This window comes from Anser anser (assembly GCF_964211835.1).
Source record: "Anser anser genome assembly, chromosome: 21".
In the NCBI taxonomy this organism is placed as follows: Eukaryota; Metazoa; Chordata; class Aves; order Anseriformes; family Anatidae; genus Anser; species Anser anser.
The window spans coordinates 9,650,556-9,670,614 of NC_139742.1; the positions used below are offsets into that span (position 1 = coordinate 9,650,556).

Sequence of the window (20,059 nt, forward strand, 5' to 3'; positions counted from 1 at the left end):
CCCAGCCCGTGGCCAAAATCAAAGTGTTGCTGTGGGAAACTGCAAAAGGTTCATTAAAAAAGAAAAAAAGGGACTTTGTCTCGGAATGAACCCTCGTGTTCTTCAGTGCTCCCGAGCCCTGAGATGCGGGAAACGTGCGAGCTGTCCCGGCCCTGTGCACGCATGTTGCTCGATGGCTTGGCACCAGCCTTCAGCACTCAACTCCAACCGCTCGTTCCCAAGAGGATGCTGGATGAGGTGGAAAGGGACCTGTTGTGGCTCCAGCTCTAACTTGGCAGCCCCCAGGGAGCGAGGCACGTGCTGGAGAAGCAGGAGGGTGCCGCTGCAAGCACACAGAGCTGACCTGAGGGCTTCGATGACACAGGAGCTAAAATACAGCCCCCTGCAAACTGCTGGGGCGAGAGCTGCGTGTGCTCAGCCTGCGGCCCCGGGAGGAGCAGCCTGCGGTCCCAGGGGTGGCTGCGACCAGCAGAAAGCCCTGGGTTCCTGCCGCTGAGCACCCACAGCGTGGGTCCTGCTCCGTGGGTGCCGCAGGGGCTTCTCAGGCTCACATCTCCGCTCTGCGAGGGCTGGAGGCAGCCGGTGGCACCGTGACACCAAACGGGCACAAGCGGAGTTGTGACGAGGGCAGGATGCTGCTGGCACTGCCTCCCAGGACAGGCCACCGAGCTCGACAGAAAGGCTTGGGTAAAGGAAACTTGGGAGCCCATATGGCATATTTCCGTGCTTGTAAACAGGAAAAAGGTCTCATTTCACACCTAGGTAGGAATGAGCCGAAACCATTACAAGATTCTAGTTCCAGAATGTAAGGGAGGTGCCATCACTTCACAATTGTACAGCTCTCCACCATATGATAGAGAGTTTATTTGTAAGGGTTTCAGTCAAACTTCTTGGCACCACATTGTACTTCCCGGGTTGTCTCCTCATGCCAGACACCCAGGAGTTACTATGGAAAGGGGTCATCTTCAAAACCAGGCAGTCGTGCACCCTGGAGGCCTTCAGCTGCATTTTAATGGTCAGTAACGAACGGGAAGTTCGCCGGATTTGACTCAAAACCACTAAACACGTTCTGTCACCATGCCTCTGTGCTATACTTTCTACCGGATGTGTTTCACAGAGCCAGCGGGTCTCTATAAAAAAAAAAAAAATACAAATCTGACATGCAAGGTTGATTTACTACAACGGAGGCTGCTGAGGCAAGACGGAGAGGAGCCTCCTGTGGCTGTGGGAGCTGTGCTGGCTCCTCCGAGAGCTGGACCCCAGCCCTCCACCAGCCCCTGATGCCATTTCCCCGGCAGCATCAGCCCTGCAGCTACGGCTGCTCACTCCGCTCGGAGGGTAAATAGAAATGTTCAATATCCAGCGCCGCTGGCTGGCAGCTTTCACAGGCATCTCTATTCCTTTTTTTTTTTTTTTTTTCTTCTAAATTAGATCTTTCTATTATAACTTCAAGGCCTCATGAGTCTCCTTGGCATTTATTAAATAACAACTAAACTCTTCAATTTGCCATGTTACTACACGATGCAGTTGTACTCCATCTGATGCGCCGCCTGCGGTCAGACTGAAGGGGCTGAACCAAGGGGGGGACGCAGGAGCGGGGCCAGCACCACTGCCCTGGGGTGTGCTCACAGCACAATCAAATTCATGCAAGAGGGAAGCAGGTGCTCGAGCCCCACCTGAGCCCTGTTTTGAACCAGAGAGAAGCCGCCCGCTCAATTTATTTAAAGCCAATGCTTGCACTGCTTTTTTTTTTGCCAAAAGTTTTGGACCTCCTGAAGCTCGGTGGAGCGTCATATGTGGACCCTAAATACTGGCTGAGCTCAAGGTTCAGACCATGCTCACTCCACATCCTTTCTCCCACTTTGCTTCCACCAAAAACTTACAGGCCCTGGCAGGATTTCACTTTAATGGATTGGTTTTGCCCCGAAACTCAACGGCACGCTTGGTGAGTTCACAACTGCCACCAGCAGAGGAAAAGGTTTGCAGAACCTGAGGCTGTCGATTTCCCCCACATCCTAGACGTGGCTGTGCCCTTGGCTGGCATCGGATGTGACTCACATCCCAGCGGAACAGCAGCTCGGCGATGCCTGGTGTTCGAACACGGCTCCACGCGAGGACTGTAATTGGCCTTGAAGCCACAGGTTTCCCGACAACAGGAACATCTGCGAGGTGAGTCCTTTCATTCTTACTATTTTGTTTTTAATCTTGTCCTTTTTCGTTCTGGAGGGGAAAAAAAAAAAAAAAAGGCATCACCTGAACTCTGTTTTCAGCCTTGATAACCCACAGCAGCTTTCGCCTCTAATGTGTCCGGAGCCACCTATAATGAGAGCCTGTTCCTACCCCCTGCAATAAGCTGCAAATGGGATGAGCAGATCCTGAGGTCAGGGAAGATGTTTCATTTCGAAAACATGAACGTTTCCCTGCCATCCCAGCCGTCCTAACAAGGGGTCCAATTAGCGCTGGTGACTTTGTCATCCATCCACCAGGGACGTGTGGATGGGGACCACTGCTCTCATTTCCACAAAGATCATGGATCAGGAAGACAAATCATCCCTAATGGGACCTCGGGGAGAGGCTCCGTTTTTATTTCAAGTGAAAGGATGCACATGGAGGCCAACTTGTTCTGCAGGGCCATAAAATGCCACCGCCGCCAGTGACAGCAGCGCTCTCCAGCAGCAGCCAGCCTCCCTCCCCTCCGAGCAACTGCATGTGCACAAGCACATTTATCAGGCTTCTGGCCATAGCTTTGACTTTAATTTTATTTTTAAAGTGCATTCACATGCAAATTGACTTGGCCTGGGAGGATACATGAATACAAGAGCCCTTTCTTTCCTTTGGAGTGGCATTAGGAGGAACATGGTGAAAAGAGCAAAGTTTCCTCACCTCCGGGCTGCAATTCTGCAGCTAAGGAAAAGCATGTTCATTGTTTTATTCTGCACACAGATGCTGGCTGTGCTGTTTTCAGCAGTTTCGTTCAAGCGAGCCATTTCAGAATATAAAAGCTTATTGCATATCCAGGAAAAAAAAAAAAACAGCTGTTTTATTTATTGTAAGAGCAGGAGATAAATTAAGCTGAGTCTATAACTGTGCATGACCGCTTGAAACGTGGTCCTGTCCCATGTCCTGAATAAAAGCAGGATCACGTCTGGTAGGTAAGGGACTCCTGGGGGGGGGAAAAAAAAAATTAGAATGTGAGATTGGAGTCTAGGAAAGAGCTCAATTCCTTCTGCCTCAGGCTGAAAATCTGCATGCTCCCCAAAAGAAGCACCTTCAGGGTGAAAGCAGATAGAAAACCTTCCACAGCACGTGGCATACGCCAGCCCCACATCTTGCGATGTATTGCTGAAGACTGAGCACAAAAACATCAAAAAAGCCTTGCAGCAAAGAGCTGCAGCACCCAGCACCTACCCTGCACCTGTGCCAGGGACAGGGCAGGCTCAATCTGGGAGCAACACCAGCTCCAGCAACACCTTCTCTTTCTGCAAGGACAGAATGGATTCACCTTGGAGCCGAGCTAAACTCTCGCTGATGTGTAACACCACATCAGGAAACTGTCCCCTAACTCCGAGTTAAACTTCTCCTGAGTTGCGGGGCTGCGATGTGCTGTCAAAGCTGCAGCAGAAATGGCAGCGTCAGCCACTGTGCTCATGAAAAGAGCCTGGAGCTTTGAATGGAGAGGGACACGGAAAATGATTGTGTGATACACCTATGAAAGGCAACGGGCCCTGACATCTGCCACGTCCTTGTGTATTGGGAATAATTCCTCTTACTGCAGAGGAGCCCAGCGGGATGGGAGCACAGTGTCTAGTCTGCACGGCCACAAGCTGCCACCCCACTTCGTCCTGGGACCCTTTGTACCTGCTGTTCCCCACTGCTGTTCGCTTGATATTTCATCACCTGAGCATTTTCCCTGTGATTTCAGCAACACCCAGCCAAAAGATGCCAGTTTCACCTGTACTATCAAAGGTATTCAAGCACCATGACTATAAAACGCACTGGCAAAATGAAAACAGGCAGCGCCTGGGGTTAAGGTGCCAATTTTATTATTTAACAGGAAGTAAGAATGGAAGTGCTTGTGAAGATGTAGAAACCAAGAGCTATGAGTGATCCTGCAGTTTTTAGTGAAGGAGCAGGTAGAAATGGGTGTCCCATAAGGAAGGATTCTGGTGCTTTGGGATCCGTAATGCCATCGGCAGGGACGTGGCTCTGCAGGGAGGGAACAGTCATGGGTGGGTCAGGATGGCCGTAACCCCAGAAAGCACAGGGGTTTTCCAGTGGGTAACCTGTACTTGTAGCGGAAAGTTTCTGGAAAGAAAACAAACAAATTAAAACAGGCTTTGGCTCTTATAACCGATTTGAGCATTGCATCCCAAACTTTAGGTTTGGGACAGCAAGTGGCATGCTTTGCTGATGTTTTCAGCCTTTCCTCCCTCTGTCGGCTCCCTTCGCGCCCCGAAGGAAGCGCTGCGGGTTCTCCTCGTCCTGCGGGCAGCGCTTTGCAGCCCGTGGGGACACACACCCCACACGCGTGTTTTCATCCCCGGGGGCCCCACCACGCGTGTTTTCAGCTCACTGGACGAGGCACGAGGCCCACACCTCGCCCTGACCCCACCGCGGTGCTTCAGCAGGCCCCGGCCCCACCGGGACCGGCCGCCCCCTTCTCCTCCTCCTCCTCCCCCCCGCAGCAGACCCATGACGAGGGCTCCAGCCTCCTTCCTGCCGGCCCGGCCGTGCCTCCCTTTGTGCCCCGGCGGCGGGGCCGACCCGACCCGGTGCTGCCCGGTGCTGCCCGGCCCGCTCCCCCCCCAGGTCCCCGCCGTCCCCTCAGCGAGCACCGGCGGCCTCCGAGGGCCCGGTCCGGCCGCCCCCGCCTCCCCGGCGGAGCCCTGCGGCGCATGCCTCCCTCTCCCCGGGGGCAGGGAAGGAAGCGCCGCCCGCCCCTGCACCAAGCGCGGCGGGCAGCGGCCGCTCGGAGCTCGGCAACGGGGCGCAACGGAGCGGCCGCGAGCGGCCCGGGGAAGCCGCCGGGACGCCGCTGCCTGTCCCCCCGCCCCGTCCCCCGTCCCCGCCTCGGTCACCCCCGCGGCGGCAGCAGGTGAGGGCCGGGGGTCGGGCGGAGAAGGAGGAGAAGGAGGAGGAGGCGGCGGGGCCGAAGCCGAGGCCGAGCCCGGCTGAGGGCGGCGGAAGGCGGGAAGGGGGAGCCATGGCGGCGCCGCTCGGCCCGGCCTGACGCGGGCACGGGGAGGGAGGGAGGGGGCGCCCCGCGCAGGCGGCCCCGCTGGCCCCGGGGGGTGGCCGGTGGTGTCCCCTGGCTGCTAACGGGGGGCCCCCCAGCCCCGGTGGGTGCCCTCGCGGTGTGGGGCTTCTTCACGGCTTCTTCATGTCCCCTCGTGTTCTTCTGGGGGTGGCCGGAGTGGGGGGTGGCTCCTCACGCCCTCCCCTGGGTGCCCCCCCCGGTGGGTGTCGCGGTGGGTGGGTGTCCCCTCGTGTCCCCTCACGCCCTCAGTGGGTATCCCTGTGTGTCCCCTCACGCACAGCCTTCGGGATGTCCCCTCATGCCGTCTGTGGGTGCCCCCCAGCTGGGTGTCCCCTCACACAGCAGCCCCCATGGGTGTCCCGGTGGGTGGGTCCCCCATCATGTCCCCCACGCCCTCGGTGGGTGTCCCTGTGTGTCCCCTCACGCACAGCCTCTGGAACATCCCCTCACGCCCTCCGTGGGTGTCCCTCAAAGCCACCTCACGGTGGGCAGGACCCCCCCCCACGACCCCCAGTTGTCCCCTCTGTGGGTGCAGAGCCCCCCAGGAGGCGGCGGGCGCTGGGCTGGTGACAGGCCTGCCGCCATCTCCTCGCGGGCCCCTTGCACCGCCCTTCCCCTTCTCCTGCCCCCAGAGGGGAAACTGAGGCACGGAGTTGGGGGACACGGAGAAATTATGAGGGATGTGACGCCTTGGCTGGGGGGGCTTTGGGCAGCCTGGGCTGGTGGGGTCATGCCAAGGCAGGGGGTGGCACTGGGTGGGCTCCGAGGGCTGTCCCAGCCCAAACCAGGCTGCGATTCCATGAATTGTGCCTGAGAGAGGGTTTTCACCTGGGTGAGGAAGGAGCAGCAAGGTTGTCCCCATCAGCCATGGCTGGAGAGCAGCAAAGTTGTCCCCATCGGCCGTGGCTGGGGTTCAGCATCCCTTCCTAGCCCCAAGCATCACGGTGCGTTACCTGTAGCCACAATAACCATCGTGTTTTCTCTCCAAAGGCGGTCATGTTTCGGCAGTAGAGGTGGTAAATAAATACAGGTGCTATTAACGCGCGTCCCTTTGATTTACCAGTGCACAGTTGACTCTCAGCAGCTGCCACTAGGGTGTTGGCCATGGCCCGCAGGGGTGGTGTGAAAGTTAATCTCGATGCTGTGTAATGTTTGTAGTGCCACAGCCGTCCGAGTGTGGGATAATGAAGACGTTTGCCCCTTCTCTGGAAACTGTGGAAGTAGGTTAATAGGAAATAGGCTTTTAAAAAAAAAAAAAAATTATGAAGCTGGAATCTGAAGTATGTTAATTGCATTTCTTCAGGATAATTAGGTATTCTAATTTCTGTCTGTCTGAATCTTTGCTGCTTATTAGAAGGAAAACCGTCTTTAATTTATCGTTGCCCCGGTGGATGTGTTGGAGACTGTTTTAGAAAATTTGTGTTCATTCACGTTTTTCTAAAAGTTTCAGTTGTGACCTGCATCACAGCAGGCTTCTCAGCTGCTTCTGTGAGACGCTTCCCAGGGTAGCTCGTGGCTTTGTATGTGAAAGGCTGGGAGGGCTTGGATTTCATTGGCGAGTGTAGAGCAGAAGTAAATCTAAACTATCTTCAGTTGACTGAAAAGGTGGAATTTAAACAGCGTGTCATGTTGCTCCAAGTACCAGCCATCAAGCAAGGATGTTCTTGATCACTACACTTAAATTTTTAATTCTGCAAGACTGATGTTTTGAAACTAATTAATACTGAGGAATAGAAAACCAGCAACGGATGTGCAGAGCCAAAGGTTTGGGTTAAAATGCGTTAAGATGCTAAGATGTTCTTCAGCAGAGAATCAGCGAGTGGAAAGGCAAAACATTATCAGCTGTGTTTTCAGAGCTAACCACCCTGTGGACATTGTGTAAGGCACGTTCAGGGTGACTCTGCCTCGGTCAATAAGATTTCAAGAATATTGTAGTCTCCCAACAAGATGGCAATAAAACTGATCCCTGAGCGCAGGTCCCAGAATACTTTTGACACAAGCATTTGTCACGTTGTACTACAATCGGTGTTGGAGCGCTGTGCTCTTTTTTAAAGTGATAAAGCGTTGTCATCCCTGCTTGTCTGTTATCTTTTTCTCAGTAGCAAATACATTTATAAGTTTTAAGGAGTTATAACCATAGTCATTCTTTAAAATATTAGTTTAAATATTAAGAATGATAGTTTAAAATATTATTAAATATTATTTAATCTAATAAATTCTCTAAAATATTTATTGCAACTGATTGATTTGAAACCAAAGCTAGAGAATAATGGACAAGAGTAAAGCTGGAGAGAATTCGGAGGTAAAAGCACATCTCTAGGCTGGTAGAGTGCGGTGCCACGTTGCCATTGGAACTTGCTGAGTTTGCAGGGGAGACGGTGTATCGGGCTTGTAGAAGAGCCCTACTGCGGTATTTTATTTTAATGGGGACTGCTGTATGTCTTGTGCCAGCCAGGTATTGTTTTCATCCCACCAAACGATGCTGCAGGTGAAACCTTCTGTGCCTGGGGGACCACGTGGAAGTTCTGCTTGGGGTGTCAGTCGTTCTGTCGATGATTTTTTTCACTGTCCCACAAAACAGGCCTTGCGCTGTTTGGGGTTTATAATATAATACTGCTCTCGCAAATTCCTGAAGATTTGTGTTTACCAAAAGGTTTTATCCTGCAGTGAGGTCAGAATGATTTCTCTCTCGGGGTTATTGCGGTATAGCATGTTTCAGGAAGAAGTAGGTTCCCTTTCTTTCTCCTCGAGCTGCCCAAGTTCCTCTGCTGTATGTGTTTAATACCCAGCCAGAACTAATAAAAGCTGTCCTGGGTTTAGAGTTTCTACTACCGAGTATTATTACATATCTAACTCCTGAAAAGTTCCAAGTAATAAAATATTTTCTTCTTTTTTATCGTAGGATGGAAGAGAGACCAGTCTGAAAAACGCCTCCTTCGTGGACTTTGCTGTTGCTTGCTAGAATGTTCCTTATGAATGCTTCTCCCTTGGTAGCTCTTCAAACACAATGGGAGTCCTTTGGGCCGGCAAGGAATTGTAGATACCCTGTTTGCTTCTCCGAATCCGAAGGGAACGTCACTAGAACCTCTGTAAGCGCAAAAGTTCAGATGATCATAAACAGCCTGCAAAGTCAAGAGTCTCCCCTGGGTATGAACAATGAGTATGATTGTATTATGCAGAAGAAACAAAAGGGAGAAAAGGGCACCGGTAATAGGGTCGCATCCAGCACCACGTTGCTGCGGAAGCATCCTAAATATACCGAGCGTGGTTGTCCTGCTGGTTCAGACGACGCTGAAGTGGAAGTGAATGTGGGATTTGAGACTCTCTTGCTTGATTCTGATAGTGACGACTCTGTTGACCGAGGTATAGAAGAAGCCATTCAAGAGTACTTGAAAGCAAAAAGCAAAAGTGACCAGTCGTTACAGAGGAATGCAGAGTGCTCTGAAAATATAAGCAGAGACAAAAGGTTTAAGAGACAGTTCTCCCAGAACAAAATGTCTAGTGACCTGCTACCTGTGAAATTTAAAGCAGAGATGCTCTCTGAAGAGTACCTTTCTGACCAGCTGGGGCTTGGTAAAAGGCTACAGCCTGCTTCCCCTCAAAGCATCAGCAGTGATGATTCCTTTGAACAAAGCATACAAGCTGAAATAGTGCAGTTCTTGAATGAGAAAAAGCAGCAAGAAATTAGCAAGTGTGTAATCGGGGAGGATAAAAAAGATTCCCAGGTGAGGTCTGTCCTAAAAAGCAACAAACAACCGACAAACAAAACAAGTTGTGGTGCTATGAAGCAAGATTGTAACGCGCTCCTCTTGAGGCACCATCCCAAGCTACGGAAAACCAGCACGCAGTCCAAGTGTCTGAAGGCTAAAATCCAGGAAGAGCCCGGTGATTTCAACCAAGTGAACCGAGCGTATCTAGAAATGGCCACTGCCAGCCAGCCCTGGCTAATGCAGCAAAATAAAGAAAGCGGAGCTAATTACTGGGAAACTAGGGGAGCGCTTCTGAACGAGAGCGTGCACGCCTCTGACTCGAGTAGCGATGATGGTATTGAAGAAGCCATTCAGCTTTACCAGCTAGAGAAGATCAGGAAGGAGGCAGGTCACCCAACAGGCTCTGTCCTTTTGCAAAGGGAACAATTTGACGCAAAGGGGATAGCCGACATTTCTGCAAGCCTGACAATTAGCTCAACAAAAAGTGCCTCACCAGAACTCCATAAAAACCCTATCAGCAACAAAAGGAAAGAGATTAATTCGAAGTCGACAGAACTAGAAAGCACCAGCAATGAATTTAACAAGCTGTTTAAACCACTGAAAAAAGCCAGACACTTTGTACCTCCGGAAAACAAGATTGCTGCTTGCGAGCTCACGCTGCAGGCCTCTTGCAGGGCAGACACATCTGCAGAACTCATGTGTGCGGAAGCTATCCTTGATATTTCCAAAACAATCATGCCATCCCAAATGGGAAGTGACAACAGATCCCTCGCTACGGACTCCTTCTTTTCTCCCCAGCTTCTCTCATCCTCCCATTGTGAAAGTGACAACAGCCTCGTGGACAGCGATGATAGCATAGAGCAAGAAATCAGGGCTTTTTTGGCTCTGAAAGCTCAGTCGGAAAGCCTCGTAACAAAGCCTCCCAGCCTGTCACACTCGATCCGGATGCCTTTGCCATCTGATCAGAACAGCCTCACTGGTACTCTTGAGCCTTCTCTTCCCAAAACACTGAAGCTATCACTGAGTCGTAAAAGGAGACTTAAAAGGGAAGGCAGAATAGTGAAACAAGATGCATCAAAAGCACCTGAACAGCTGGGGACGGGATTTTTCCAGCCGGATACCTATTCAAAATCTCCTCTGCTCCACGGGGGGTGTGCCCCGAGCAGCCCTGAAGAACTCTGTGATGCTCGGAGGCTCGACAGCAAGGAGACTACCCAGCAGCAGCTGATCTCTTCTGAGCTGTGCGGATCTGCTGACAAATACGTGGCCTTGGATTCTGTAAATCCTTTTTTGCAAGTTCAGAGTGGTGCGAGAAAGCTTATGAAAAATACCATCCAAACTCAAGAGAGAGACGGTTCAGCTGATGAGAGCAGTTCTCTGGATAGTGATGAGGACCTTGATAGTGCCATCAAGGACCTTTTACGGTCTAAAAGAAAATTAAAGAAGAAGTCTAAGGAGCAGAAATCTCAGTGCAAGAAGAGAGTTAGGTTTACCGAGACAGACGCTCAGCTGCTGGATGAATTTAGTAGCCTCCAACAAAATGAGTGGAAATGTAAAAATCCTGTGCTACTGAAAAGTTGCCTGTCAAAATCTAGAAAAGCTGTGAAAGAGAATGCAATCAGAAATCCTCCAGACAACATAAATGTCAAACTTTCAAATGAAAGGCCAGAAGCCGTTAAGAACTTAGAGTTTGATTTACAGCTTAAAAAAGGATATAAACCCGAACCAATTTCAAACCAGAATAACCTGCGGGTAGCTAAGAATAAAAAATGTACTTTCACAGCTGCATCCGACGCTGATGATAGCAGTTCAGTGGATAGCGACGACAGCATTGAACAAGAAATTAGGAAATTTTTGGCAGAAAAAGCTAAAGACTCTGCAAGCAATTCAGAGATGCAGAAAGATGATGCAACTCTAGACCTATTGAGGGTGACCAAACAAACTGCTAATAAAGGAAAAGCAAAGCAACAGCCAGTTGAAAATGAGGTTGCCCTCTCGCTGGGTCAGAGTAAAAAGACTAAGGTGTCCCAGCAAGCCAACGAGTCGAAGAACTCTCAGAGAACGGAAGGGAAAAGTGCAATGTTACTTGACAGTGAGAAAGCTGCTCCCTCGGCGGAGAACATTTATTTTCATACTACTGGTCAGTCAAAAGCTAAACAAGGAATGGGGGGGGTTAAAGGTGGTGCTGCTGGTGAGTTACCTGGAAACGCAACAGGTAAAAAGGACATCCCTAAAACAGAGCCTGTGCGGAAAACACTTCCAGCTAAAAACAGCAAAAATGAAGGTTGCAAAGTACGAAAAGTAGCTAATGCGAAATCTCGATCTAAAAGGAAGAACACCTTTCACTTAAAAATTTCGAGTAAATTTATCGCGGGTCTCAAGTACGCTCGGGAAAGGAAGAAATCCATGCTTTTGATGAAAAAGCAAAAAGCAGAGCAGGCGCTCAGCCAGAGCAGTGCATTAGGAACGGAGGTAGATTCCCAGGATACGGACGTACTTAAGCAGGGAAGAGAAGCCTCCCAGCCAAAAGGTGAATTTAGCGGGGAGAATAAGGCAGCAATAAAAGAATCCAGTTCTTCTCAGAAGCTCGCTGTGGAAGCATCAGGTCCCCATGTAGCAGAAAGCTGTGAAAGACTGGAGGCTGCTCCTTTGTGTATCACAGGGGAAGCTGAGGGTTGCCAAAAGGCTGCCACTGCAGGAGACCACTCAGATTCACATTTGAGTCTCCCCTCGCAGGAACAGAGCGTGGCAGCAGTAACAGCAGATAAGGCTTGCAGAGGAACATCCAAAGCTGAGAACACAGAGATACGTATGAAGGAAGGAGATATCCACAAAGACAGCTGGGCAGGTTTGAAGTTAGGTCCCCCTCTCCCACAACACGGTGTGGCAGCAGTAAAAGCTGATGAAGTTAGTGGAGAGACGTGTCAGGAGAGTATACGTGGGTGCAGTAATGGAGAGAATAACCAGCAGGACAGCGTGTCAGACCCAAGTTCAGGCTGCCCGCTGCAGGAACTAACTGTAACAACAGTAACAGCGGATAAAACTAGTGGAGGAGCATGCGTGGGTAACAGTGTGCACGCGTGCGTTAAGAAGGAAGAAGTTCTCCACCAGGACAGTGACAGGCAGGAAGAAATTCAGGTATCCAGATCCAGTTTGGAAGGAAAGCTGCCTGCCCTGCAGAATAGGAAAGCTGATTGTGAACTGGACCAAGGGCAGGAAGTTCTAGACAAAAACTGTGCAAAATTTACTGACGTACCCGCAGGGGACTGCCCAGATTCCCTCTTGAAAGTAAAGGTTTCAGATATGTAAGTACTTTTTTTTTTTCCCCCACAATAACAGTATTTTTAGAAAATAACTGTCGTTATAATTATCTTGATTAAAACTTGAGACATGAAAGGAGAGATGGTGGGAGAGGCTGATATATGTATATCATATACACACTAATGTGAAAAAGGCATCTATTTAACAGGGATATCACGGATAAACATACTTAGGTTTTGTAGAATTTTGTAAATTATTTAAAGCGCTCTAAGGAAATATTTTTTATAATGATTTTTAGGGCTTACATGACTACAGGATGCTGTAGTTACTGTAGATAAGATGATGCTGGCTGATCATGCTTTAAATTATGAGGCCTCTAATCATATATTAAAAGGAAACCTGTTTGCGCGCAGAACATACTTGGCAATCTGTTGAGAGACCCTAGGAAAACACAGCGTTTAATACGAGTGCTGTGCGTCGGAAGCAGACTATCTGCCATTTGTTTACATTCGAGTTGCCTTAGGACAATCCTTTGTAGTGGTTTTACGCGCGGGTCTCAGCTCTCCCACCCCGAGGACTGTTGGGTGAGCTCGCTGAGCAGAATTCCGGCGGCGGCGGCGGCGCAGCTGTGGGTGCGGAGATCCATCCGTGAAGGTCCAAACGCAGATCCAGGTAAACAAAGTGGGTCAGACTGTCCACACGGCCTGTGTAAAGGCGATCTCAGCAGCCGCTGAAAGTCCCTTTCAAATGCTGAAAACCTCCTGCTAGCAGGTGATTCAAAGCACAATTGAAGTTGAAAGAAAGTGAAGGAGCATGTCTACTTAGACAACACGATTTCTGTGGATTTCACTACTTACGTACTCGTGGGCCTGCAAGGCTGAAACCATTTCCTCGTTGCTCTCGAGTCCAGTTCTGATGCCCTGCAGTTACCCAGAGATGGGGTTTGATTTTTCCGAATGACTTTCTTCGATCGAGTGCCCTTACTTTCCTTTTTCAAAAGTGGTTTCTAAAATGTTACGTTTCTGTGAACTTTTCTCATTTACAATTTTTGTGCAATAGAGCAAAGCTAGGTTTGCTGTAGGAAGTTCCTAACGTAAACGCCAAGGATATTTTCAGCACTGTTCTTTCATACTGATAGAGCTCTCTCTGCCTCTCTTTCCAGCACCTGGAATAAAGCAATTTTTCACTACTGTCTTTTTATTTGTACTGACTTTAAATGACATTGAAGTAGTGCGTTCATATCACAATAAAAGTGTCCCCACACCGGTGTCACTGAAAAATCCGAAAGAGGTGGATTTAAGCTGTTGGCTGGTTCTTTCATTTTCGTTTGTGTGTAGTGAAGTCCTTTGAGTAGTCCGTTCTTGCATCTTGTCCTGTGAATTGATTCAATATTCTCTTTATCCAGTCTTCTGCAGAACTTCTCTCAGCCAAGCTACCATTTAGCGTCACTTGGTTTCTTAATCACTTCAGCAGTCTTCCTGGAGGCTGGCCTTAACGTCGCAAAACGGAGCAAAAGCAGTCAAAGAATGGATCCAGTATCGCTTAGTATCCCCAGATGTGATTGCATTCGCAGAATATTGGCAAAGTGCAGCGTAGCGTAGAGTAGAAAAAGTAACCGTGGCTTGTAGAGAAATAAAGAACATCCTTTGTGTGGTTATACTGTTGTGCAGTTACATTTTAAACACGTCTGTAGTGGTCACTTGACATTTCTTACTGTCTGGCCACCTTTTTGTAGTCCTTGGGCTGGTTGGTTGGCTTAAGAGATCAGTATGCTAGGTCATTTCATTTTTGTGGTAGGATACCTTGGGAAAGTGTTTTTTACTTAGCTCACGTGCCTGCACTAAGTCTACGCGGGCATGTATTTTTGTCTGCCTTGAGTCGGTTGCAGGATTTAGGCCTTTTGTTTGGAATAGGTAAATAGGCTGGTATTTTAAAATAGAAGTTTTCAGAGTACCTTGCTTTAAAAGGATTAAACTGTGCTTAATAGAGATGATGGAAGCACTATGTACTGTTTGTATGAAATAAGCTGAATGTTTCTCCTCAAAATTTTCAGTAAATCACCATTTAAGATTTAAAAGGTGTCTTGTGCCCCTGTCAATGTGTCTGTGTGCTCAGTACTACTCGTGAACTGATTCACTTCCAGTTAAGATGCAATTCCGATTACCTTGTGCTTTAAATAAAAGCTAATTTCAAACGGCACTTTTTTAAAATTGATAAACTTGATTTGTATATAGGAAATGGTGTACATTGATAAGTTTATAATGTTTAATAAACGGGGTTCTGACCATGGACCGTGAAACCAGAGTGCTCCTATGGTTTGTTCTCATCATCAGTAGCGAGTGGTGTTTTTGTGTCACAGCTTTTCCCTCCTGTCCAAAGACGCAATTAACTTCTGCCGGTAACACTTCTGAGTGAAGGATGTCTCCTGCAAAGTCGGTCACGGCATTTGCGTCAGCTGAGCCTGGGAACAGGATCTCACTTCATCTGCTGCTCTCGCTTCTTGCATCCTGCTGTCCTCAGCCACCAGCAACCCGAGACCGTAATCCCCTGTGACAATAGCTTGTGCTTTCCTCGGGACTGAGGCAGAATCCACATCCTAAAATATGCGACTCTCTAAGGGAACGTTCTTAAAAAAGGTAGAAGGAGAATGTACAAAATATATAGGTGTAAAAAAAAAAAGTGCATATTCTTGGAGGTGAGAAGGGTGCTTGCAATCCTAGCAAAACCCGAAGCAGTTTTGTTTCCTGGCACTTACGGTCAAGAAGTGGAGTCCCTCTGTGCTTTCCACGCTCTATTAGCAGCACGAGGGGTTCCTCCCTCCCTCGGAGGCATTGCTCAGCAGGTGAGACCTGTGCCTCAGGTGGAAAGCACTCCGCGTGGGACTGCGTGGCATCCTCATAGCACAGCTGCAGCCTCCAGAATTTGAACGAGATCCTTTTCTGCCATAGCAGCGAGTCCAGGAGCCCCTGATGGCGTGGGGAGAGGATGAGCGTACTTTCATGCTCCCCCGGGGGACGTTGCAACACCCAGCCCTGGAGTTCTCCCGGGAGGCAGCGAGACTGAGCTCCTCTGCGGGCTGGGAGGGAAAAAACCGCACGGGGCTGAGTCTCCATGGATGCGGTACTGAAATGGGTGAGGGTATTTTTTTCCTTCCTACTGATACCGATGATAAGAGGCAGCCAACTGCAGAGCAGGCAGAGGCTGTGTGCCCCCCGACCCTTTCTTGGCATCCCCAGTGACAGCTGCAAGGCACTGGTTGAGTGCCCAGAACGAACCTCCTCCTCCCGTGATTTCGGCCCTCCCAGGGAATTAATTTCATCCTCTATCTACGGCAGCATGCACATGGAGCCATGAGCTCAGCTCTAATCAAGAAAGTAAAGAAGTTACTTTTTAAATGACTGCTGGTTTTGTTTTTTTAATGCATAATTATTTTTTCATTCAAAGCATAAATCTCATTTGGATGTTTAGTTACCAAACTGCTTATTGTGGCTACTGGTAACTTACAGCACCCCGACTGCAATACCAGAGTTCTCAGATAAACCTGTGCTCATTCAGGACTTTGAAAACGAGTACACTGTTTTATTTTTATCACAGCAACTATATTTTTCTGTGCTCCAGGAAAAGCAATCTTCAAGGATCCTCAGGGGACCACGAGGACTACCTTCATTTTTTATAAGCAGTTCTTTGCTGCTATTTTAGGAACGTGTAGCTGCTTTTTTAAAAGGCAGAAACAGACCACCTCTGCCACCATTTCCTTTTGTTAGTGTCTGTGTTGGTTGGCTGAAGTTTTTCAGACCTCTGAGAACTGCAGTTTGCCCTGGTTTGACGGCGCAGCCTCAGGTGATTCTAGCTGCAAATTTGGAAACCTTGTTTTCGAAATAAAAAGTAGAAAGAGCCTTTCAGGTAAATTCTCTGTGGTAAAATGCGTCACTGTCATCTTTAGAATGGTATTTTCAATTTGTACAGGTATTGCTAAAAAAAAAAATATAAGTGTATTGGGCCTCTGAACACCTGAACAGGTCAGTATATCTTAAGCCCACAAAAGCAGGGAAATGTGAGAAAGTAAAAACAGGGAAAGTACACCTTTGACCTAAGTAAGGTTAACAAACATAAGTGCTTAAGCGAGGATACAGCAGAATCCAGAGAAATAGAGCATGCAGAAGGGATGAGGAGCTGCAAACTTGTGCAGCCTTGAGCAAACCCACGTGCAGAGGCACATCTCGGGGCTGGCTGCAGCTGAAGCCTGCATAGTGCTCCCTTCTCAGCTGACCTCGGAGGAAGTGAATGGGGTAGCTTTAACCCCCCACGTTTCGGGATACAGATTATATGAGGGTGATGCAAGGTACGCAGTGTGCAGAACTGGTTTCAGTTCAGGAACAAAAAGGGGAGTAATTAAGGCAAGGAAGAAAAGAGGTGGGTGTTTGCAGATCAGCTATGGAAAGAGGTAGAAAACAGGCGACAAAAGCCACTATATTTATATTTCAAGAGGTAGTTTCATCCGTAAATTATTCCACCTGCAGAAAAATCTGTGGATAAAAATATGTGTAAAATTGTCACAACTGTTTGTATTAATTCTGCCCTTCATTTTTCATTTCAGGAGAAGAAAGGGAAGTTATAAGAAACCCAAGGCATTGTCTAGAGTCTAACAGAGGAATAGCAGTGAGTGCTAGAGGGTTGCTTATTTATTTTCATGTGTTAAATGTTAAAAATGTTAACTTCTCAGGCCCATTTCTATGTTCAGTATGTTTACTTGTTCAAATCTGTTGGTGTTTTTTCAGCTATTGTCTTTGAGATACCCAAATTAATTGCAGTGTACGACTGGGATTGTTTGGTAGCCTTGATTGAAATCTTGCTGGTGGATTCTTTGAATCTTTGAATGTTTAAAAAAAAAAAAAAAAGAGTACAGGCTTGGTGACGTGCTGTTAGGTTTTGAACTTCATGTTCTTAGACTTCTGATTTTTACTTAGTCACTTTAACTACACAAATAGTTTACCTTACCTTTACCTTACAAATATGTTCATCATCTTGTCGCGCTTCCTAAGCAGTTTATAAGACTATACAAAAATGATACAAATGTTTATAACAAATGAAGAATATCTTTGCTGTGGTACCAGCACATATTATACTGATTTTATTTTTTTGGCTATCAGCTGGAATAGTACTATGCTTCTTTTTTATATATACTATCACTATGTTTAACCGGTAAGGTCAGAGATTCTCATCCATAAAGAGGCTAGTTTCTCTTCAAAAATAGTTTTTAAGTAAAATATGATACGGTGTTCCTTTTAGTGCAGGTACTGGATAAATGATGCAGTTTCTCTGTCTGTGTAACTACGGTTGTTGCAAGAAAACTTAGGAAAGTGTTTTTTTTTTTCTCTGGATTAGTTATCTTTTTCTCAATGATTTCTTAAGGCGTTGTAGTTTTGACAGATAAGAAAGATGAACATGCTGTCTGCGAGAAACCATTGAACATCCAAAGGCTTAATACATACCTCTGGAAAACATGCATTTTGGTTATTCATTAAATAGTACAGAAATGGTTTTTAAAAAATCTTATTTATTAATGATATATGATATATGAGCCCAGAGTTTAAAGGATTAAAGAGTTTATTAAAGAATTAATTTAAAGAGTTAGAGGGAAAAGGTTAAGGGAATGTATTTTTTGTAATGTATGTCATTCTACTATTTATAAGTATATGCTGCCTATAAATTAAATAGAATGTTTCATGAGCTATTTAAATGTCATTTAATCACATTCAGTATTTATAAACTAAGGTATTATTTCTAGTAAAATTCATTCCATAAGTTAGTGATTTCCATCTCGCACCAAAGTTGCTGCATGTGTTTTTCCTACCGAACTACTGAATTCAGTTTTGATAACATGGATTTAACTTTCTTTTCACCCACAGATAAATTTGTGGCCTTAACTAGTTAGGAGTCCTATTTAAAAAAATACATACAAGAGTTTGGAGGTGGGGGGATCATTTCTAGAAATGTACTGCTACCTTTAACCTGTTAATTTTGTAGCTACTTTGTCATGTTGTAATAGCAAGCCTTACGTTACTAAGCTTTTATTCCTATGTTCTGGAGAAAAAAATCTCATTAAATTCTATCTTATGTGTTTAATAGTGTGAACATGTGTGTTAATCTGTTGCTGCTTATTGTGCCATATGATTTTTTTTGACAGTTTATAGTGTTTTACTGCCCTTGGGGACAACAACTACAATTTTCAGCATTGCTTAAGTGCTGTATGTTCCTCGCAGCAGACACAATGCTAATGCCATGGAAGCCAGTGATCAGAGAGAAGTAATTGTCCCTTCCCTGCTTATCTTAGCAGAGAATCAATATTGGGTGAGCAACAAAGCCCATCTAAAAATAATAGCTGCGTGGCGGAGCAGCATGGCCTGGGACACCAGGTAGCAGCCACAGCATTCCTGTATACTCACGGGCGTTCAGAACAACATTATTTTCCTGCACGTGTTTCTTTATTAAGACAACAGCTCTGAAACAGTAGATTAAGTTTAGGACTCTCTCAACACTGTGGTTGTCATACCGGGTTGCTTACCCACTTAATTCCCTGCGCACAGCCTACGTTTCTGCTGTGACAACAGATTTAGGGTAAGGTCAGTGCTGTTCTTTGCCTGCTTATTTTTTTGTAGGGGATGTTTATTTTTTTACCTATGCAGCCAGCACTAAACTGAAGTGGCTTGGTATTGTAGCTGCTGCTGCCACAGCTCTAACAGTACGACGGCCTGCTGGCGTTGTAGCTGGGATGGAAGTTGAGGGTGTCATAGGGGGTGATGAAGTTGTCTGGGCCGGTGACGTGGCTCTTCTCCAGGTAGGTGTTGAGCCCGTTATTTCTGTACATGCCGCACTGCGCCAGAGTGTTCGAAAACGCGTGTGAGGTGACGTGCAAGGTGGTCTGTGGGAAGGAGAAACAGGAGAAAGGAGACGATTTAAGTGCCAACATCAGCAGCACCTGCAATTTGCACAAGTCTGGACAAAACTGTAAGGGTTCTTCATCTCAGTGCGCCTCAAGGAGCTCCTTGTCAGGGATGTTGCAGACAACAGGGGGTTGAGATGGCTCGGAGGGGCTGGGTCTGCCAGTGGCTGCTGAATGCCATCTCTGAGATGCGGCCACCAAAACCTCCTACCCCAGCTGCTTTCTGCAGGAGGGAGGTTTGCTCTGCGTCGGCGTGGCTGCTCTTACGGAGGGCATGGACCCGTGAGGAAGAAAATGAACCCAGCACTGGCAGCGCGGTGTCGTTAGCCGCAGACCCTTGGGAAGCTCCAGCTCAGCATGCCAGCACCAGCTCTCCCTTCCACCCACACTGGGGGGCTTTGTGAACTGGGGGGGGCTTTGCGAGCCATAGCAGGGCCCCATTTCTTGCGTCTGTGCCCCTCTTGCTTTGGGAGGGAGACAAAAGCCCCCCCCAGGAGGCCCAAGGGGAGGCCGGGACCCGTTGGAGCCAACCGGGGTCCCAGGGAACCGCTTGGGGCCCGCACCTACCGGCACCTCGTGCACCGTGGGGGCTCTGCTCCCGTAGGCCTGGCTGCTGGTCCGGTACAGGGGGTGCGGCTGCCTGCGGGGGGGACACAGCGCGTCAAACCGGGCCGGGACCGGGGGGGTTTGGGGGCCGGGGGTTTTGGGGCCGGGGGGTTTGGGGCAGGGGCTGCGCTCACCGGGAGCCGGCGGGGTGCTGCAGGCCCCCGCGGTACCGGGAGCCGGGGCCAGGACCTCCAGGGGCGTCCGGACGGGACATGGGGACCGGGGGGGGGGTCGGGGGGGACCGGGAGGGACAGGGAAGGACCGGAGGGGGGGGGCAGCGGT

The 20,059-nt window shown here is 48.3% G+C and overlaps 2 protein-coding genes across 6 annotated transcripts; one reads left to right on the forward strand and one right to left on the reverse strand.

Moving 5' to 3' along the window:
* The first annotated feature begins 1,788 nt into the window (after window positions 1-1,788).
* PPP1R26 (protein phosphatase 1 regulatory subunit 26) lies at window positions 1,789-19,149 on the forward strand. Of its 5 annotated transcripts, XM_083807443.1 has the most exons (5): window positions 1,790-1,945; window positions 2,020-2,169; window positions 2,271-5,095; window positions 8,160-12,272; window positions 13,634-14,527. In XM_083807443.1, the coding sequence occupies exons 4-5, from the start codon at window positions 8,221-8,223 to the stop codon at window positions 13,827-13,829; spliced, it is 4,248 nt and encodes a 1,415-aa protein (XP_083663569.1). In that variant the 5' UTR covers window positions 1,790-1,945; window positions 2,020-2,169; window positions 2,271-5,095; window positions 8,160-8,220; the 3' UTR covers window positions 13,830-14,527. The 5 variants fall into 5 exon arrangements, with proteins under 5 accessions (XP_083663570.1, XP_083663569.1, XP_083663568.1 ...); XM_083807442.1 differs by having other exon boundaries at window positions 1,790-2,169; window positions 13,634-14,299; XM_083807446.1 differs by lacking the exon at window positions 13,634-14,527 and adding an exon at window positions 16,826-19,149 and having other exon boundaries at window positions 1,791-2,169.
* On the reverse strand, window positions 18,695-20,046 carry PIERCE1 (piercer of microtubule wall 1). Its single transcript, XM_083807451.1, has 3 exons — window positions 19,912-20,046; window positions 19,739-19,811; window positions 18,695-19,150 (listed from the first exon to the last, which is right to left on the reverse strand). Exons 1-3 carry the CDS (start codon window positions 19,989-19,991, stop codon window positions 18,965-18,967), a joined length of 339 nt encoding a protein of 112 aa, XP_083663577.1. The 5' UTR covers window positions 19,992-20,046; the 3' UTR covers window positions 18,695-18,964.
* Window positions 20,047-20,059: the final 13 nt, after the last annotated feature.